Below are 4,001 nucleotides of genomic sequence, written 5' to 3' on the forward strand. Positions count from 1 at the left end.
GGGGGCGTACTCATCAAACTGCAGGCAGTAGATGCTGTCCGTGTGTCCATTCAGGTACGTTGGCCTGGCGGTCCCCTTCCTCCACCTCTGCTGCAGCTCCTTGGTGATGCGGTAGATGTGCCTCCAGTCGCTTGTGGGGGAGCTCCTGGGCAGGCCGAGACCGACATTGGGTCTGATTGGACCGCTCATGGCGTACGTGCGCGTCGTCTCGCGCAAGCACGACTCCCTCCAGACGTGCTGGCTGCTCACCACGCCGCCCCAGTCACGGGACACGAGACTAGCCTTCGCCAGGGCGGCGGCGTCGAGGTTGCCGAGGATGTGGATGGCCAGCTCCGTCGGCAGCTTGGTGATGAAATCCAGCCTGCTAATCTGGGCGTCCTCCTTGGCCGCCTCGGGGACGCTGACGGCGATGCCGACACCGCTCTCGTCATCGTTGTTGTCGAGACCGAGGCCGTTGTTGGCGGCGCTCGGATGCTGGAGCCGGCGGTTCTGCAGGCCCTGCCGGGCAAGGTACTCGTTCTGTATGGCCGCCGACGCCTTAGCGGCGGCGCCAGTGTTGTAGGGGATGACCGGAGGTTCACCGTCAACGCCCGGTCGTGGGGAGTAGAGCGGCGAGACGTCCTGGGGCTGGGACTGGGGCTGGGGCTGGGGCTGGGGCTGCTGGGGGAGCGGCGGCATGGCGGTGGGCTCGTGCGTCGTATTGAGGCCGTAGAAGGACCGTGAGGGACGGACGGCGTGGCGGTTCGAAGACGAGCGGGAGCGGTTCCATGCCGGGTAGGAGGTCAAGGGGCGGCCGGTGATCGGACGGGCAACGTCGGCGTCGCTGTCGCCCAGGGTGTCGTTGGGGGCGGCCAAGGACGGACGGCGGTGGACGATGCCCCGAATGGACACTGAAGCTCTACGAAAGATGCCCTTGAAGCCACTGCCGGGGTGATGCTGGTGCTGCTGGTGCTGCTGGTGCTGCTGGTAGCTGTGCGGGGACTGGCCGTGGCTGAGGCGACGTAGGTGGGAGCGTGATGGCTCATTAGCGGCCAGCGGGTCGTCATCCTCAACGGCCACGTCGTAGAGTAGTTGTTGGGGAAGCTCCGGCATGTCTGCGGCGGCGTGGGAGAGCGTCGTCGACTTGGGACGGCGCCATGGCAGCGACAGGCTGAGACTCCTCATACGGTTGTCCCTGGCCTGCTGAAGCTGCTGGGCCGCGGCCGAATTGGCATCCATGATACGCTGCTGCTCTGATGAGGCCAAAGCCCGCGCTCCCATGTCGGGCTGTTCTTGCCGATTCGTCGAACGGTCGTCTCGGGGGCGTGTTTGTGAGGGGAACGGTCGAAGCAGGATGGATGGCTTACGTACTGGCTCGATGGTTTGTCGTCGTCACCCGCGTGGAGAGATCTCTTCAAGAGGTCGTATTCTGCTGCGTTTCCTTTTCTTTTCCTGTCTCTGTGCGGATGCAAAAGAGATGAAGAAAATGCTGGAAATATTACTTGTCTCAGTGTCAGCTGCAGCTCTGGGATGGCCATATCGGCCCACCGACGGAAGTGGCCGTGGGCGAGAGAGAGAGAGAGAGACAGCGAGGAGGGGAAAAGCCATACCTTGGTGATCTCGTACGTTTCCGTATACTGCGTGTTTTCCCGTTTTTTCTTTTTATATTCTTGAAGAGAAATTGTCGACAAGGGGACGCGGGGAAGAACAGGAGGAGGGGGGGGGGTTGGGGGTTGGAGGACCCGGGGGTTTGTTGGATGGGCTTCAAAACAAAGGCGGAGGGCTGTTACGAGGGGACCGACGTCGTTTTACAGAATGGTAAAAGTGTGTGGAGTCGGACAGAAGCGGACAGAAGGAAAGACTTTGAGTTGCGATGGATTGTCAGATGGTGGTTATTGTTGTCGACAAGGATCGACGCTGAAGAACAGAGGCACAAATGAGTGAGGCGGATGTTCCGTCAAGGTGACCGTTTAAGTGAAATGGACTGAAGTGGATTGTTTTAATTTTAAAAGGGAGGAATGTTTTGTTTTTTTTTAAAAAAAAGAAAAAGAGGGAGAAGTAGAAGAAGAAGGAACAGAGGAGGAACCGGGGATCCCTTGAGTTAAGAGGAGAGATTAAAGAAAAGAAAGTGAATAAATGAATAAGATGAAACAAAGTTTTTGGGAAATGTTAGATGGGAATGACGGACAAAAGAGGAAAAGAAAAGGCCCCATGAATTGGATCTGAAGCGTCATGATTTTTTTTTTTTTGGGGGGGGGGAGGGGAGGAGGGGAGGGGGGAGAGAAAAGAGTGGACAAGACTGGACAGCTTGGTGGACAGATGCGAGGCGGGAGTGCCGATGGAAAGGCTTGACTGGGTCTGGGGGAATATTCTGCATTGTGATTATTTAGGGGTGTTGGTGGTGTGGTGTGGTTAGTGGTCCTGCCTACAGTCCGGTGGTCCTCACGATGTTTGCAAGGTAATTAGCGGGTTACGTAGGGAGTCCCAGCGGACTTGAGGAGTGGCTCAGGGGATTCGTCTATAGGCAGGATAAGGGACGGAATAGGGGATAGGGGGTTGTGGGCCTGCTCAGTTCTGTCATTGGCCCCCACCGGCTAAGACTCTATGCGATGGACGATGGACGACGACCTCTGTACGACATCGGTAAACGGTACGGGGATCATCAGTACGTACAGCAAGGTCGATACATGTTAGTTGGATGGAGAGCATGTAGACTCTGTTACTGGCTTCGATACCGGATACCGTACACGTCCTCGTATCAGTTGGCGAACCACTAGCAACTCCAACTCGTGATTACTCGTAATTCACATCTCACACACAGTATTATTATTGCTAGCAGCATTTGCATGTATATGTAGTCGAACATCGCCACCCTCGTTGGTGTATCAGGTCGCTTCATCATTGGCTCGGAATCTCTTCTTTGACAGACATTAGCGTGACGCAAGAAAAAAAAAAGAAAAAAAAAAGACGAGGCGGTAGGGACTTGGGCCACTCACTAGTCGTCGCCTATGCGTACGGAGCACATGTACATATGTAGCCGTACTCGACAACTCCAAAAAAATTTCCCCAGGTTTCATCGAGTCATGAAGAAGATTGAGAGAGGAAAAGAAAAGAAAAAAGAAAAAGGCAAAAAAAAAAAAAAAAAAGAATCCTAGCATGAATCGGAAAGTGCATGTATGATACGAGCTGCACAAGCCGCACGTCGTACCATGTGTATGCGTACCGTCCGACAATCTGCATGTCAGCGGGGTTCGCGACCTACTGTTATAGGGTATGCTCCTGAGTAAGATACAGCTTATCATCTGAAGGTATCTGTTCCACCCTCAGCCTTCCAGCTGTAATCGTATGAGCACACACGCACACACACACACACACACCACTCCATCTGCACACGCGAGACACATGATGGCCTCGACCGCAACGGCCAAAGTCGGCTCCCGTCTCCCCTTCCCCTACAGGCTCTTCTTCCTCGTCGTCGAGCCCCTATCGGCCCTGGTAGGCGCCTACTACAGCCACTTTCGTCAGGCAGAGTACCTCGAGCTGCTGGGGTCCCCGCCCCCATCGTCATCCGATGACGTCGCCGCAGCCACAGCCACAGCCACATCCGTGGCCCTCTCCCAGCTGGCAAACATGTACCTCTTCTTCGCCCTGAATGAGGCCCTCGTTCTCCGCTCCACGACAGACATGCGTGTCTGGACCGTCGTCCTGACCGTCCTGCTGCTCGCCGACCTGGGCCACCTCTACTCTCTGCGTGAGCTGGGCCCCCGCGTGTACTACGACGTCATGTCATGGAATGCGGCCGACCTGGGAAATGTCCCCTGGGTGTATATGGGTGCTACTATGCGGCTCTGCTTTCTTCTCGGTGTCGGTATGGGCAGCAGCAGCAGCGGCAGCAGCAGCAACAACAACAATAACAACAACAAGAAGAAACAATGATAATAGAGAAAGAGAGAGAAGAGAGAGAGAGAGAGAAGAGAGAGAGAGAGAGAAGAGAGAGAGAGAGAGAGAGAGAGAGAGAAGGA

General features: G+C 55.7%; 2 protein-coding genes across 2 annotated transcripts in view; one reads left to right on the plus strand and one right to left on the minus strand.

Annotated features, from left to right (window-relative positions):
• GMORB2_4806 (F-box and WD-40 domain protein 1/11) overlaps nt 1-1,260 on the minus strand; it is a gene marked incomplete at both ends in the record, with an annotated part of 2,418 nt that extends 1,158 nt beyond the window's left edge. The window contains one exon of the mRNA XM_035466780.1: nt 11-1,260. Coding sequence (XP_035317939.1) covers nt 11-1,260 — 1,250 coding nt within the window. The remainder of the gene's footprint in view (nt 1-10) is intronic.
• Nucleotides 1,261-3,381: 2,121 nt separating this feature from the next.
• Nucleotides 3,382-3,915, plus strand: GMORB2_4807 (uncharacterized protein; the record flags this gene model as incomplete). The annotated part of the gene is made up of 1 exon (XM_035466781.1): nt 3,382-3,915. One exon carries the CDS (start codon nt 3,382-3,384, stop codon nt 3,913-3,915), a length of 534 nt encoding a protein of 177 aa, XP_035317940.1.
• Between the last annotated feature and the right edge of the window lie 86 nt (nt 3,916-4,001).

This window comes from Geosmithia morbida, assembly GCF_012550715.1.
Source record: "Geosmithia morbida isolate 1262 chromosome Unknown scaffold_26, whole genome shotgun sequence".
Taxonomy (NCBI): domain Eukaryota; kingdom Fungi; phylum Ascomycota; class Sordariomycetes; order Hypocreales; family Bionectriaceae; genus Geosmithia; species Geosmithia morbida.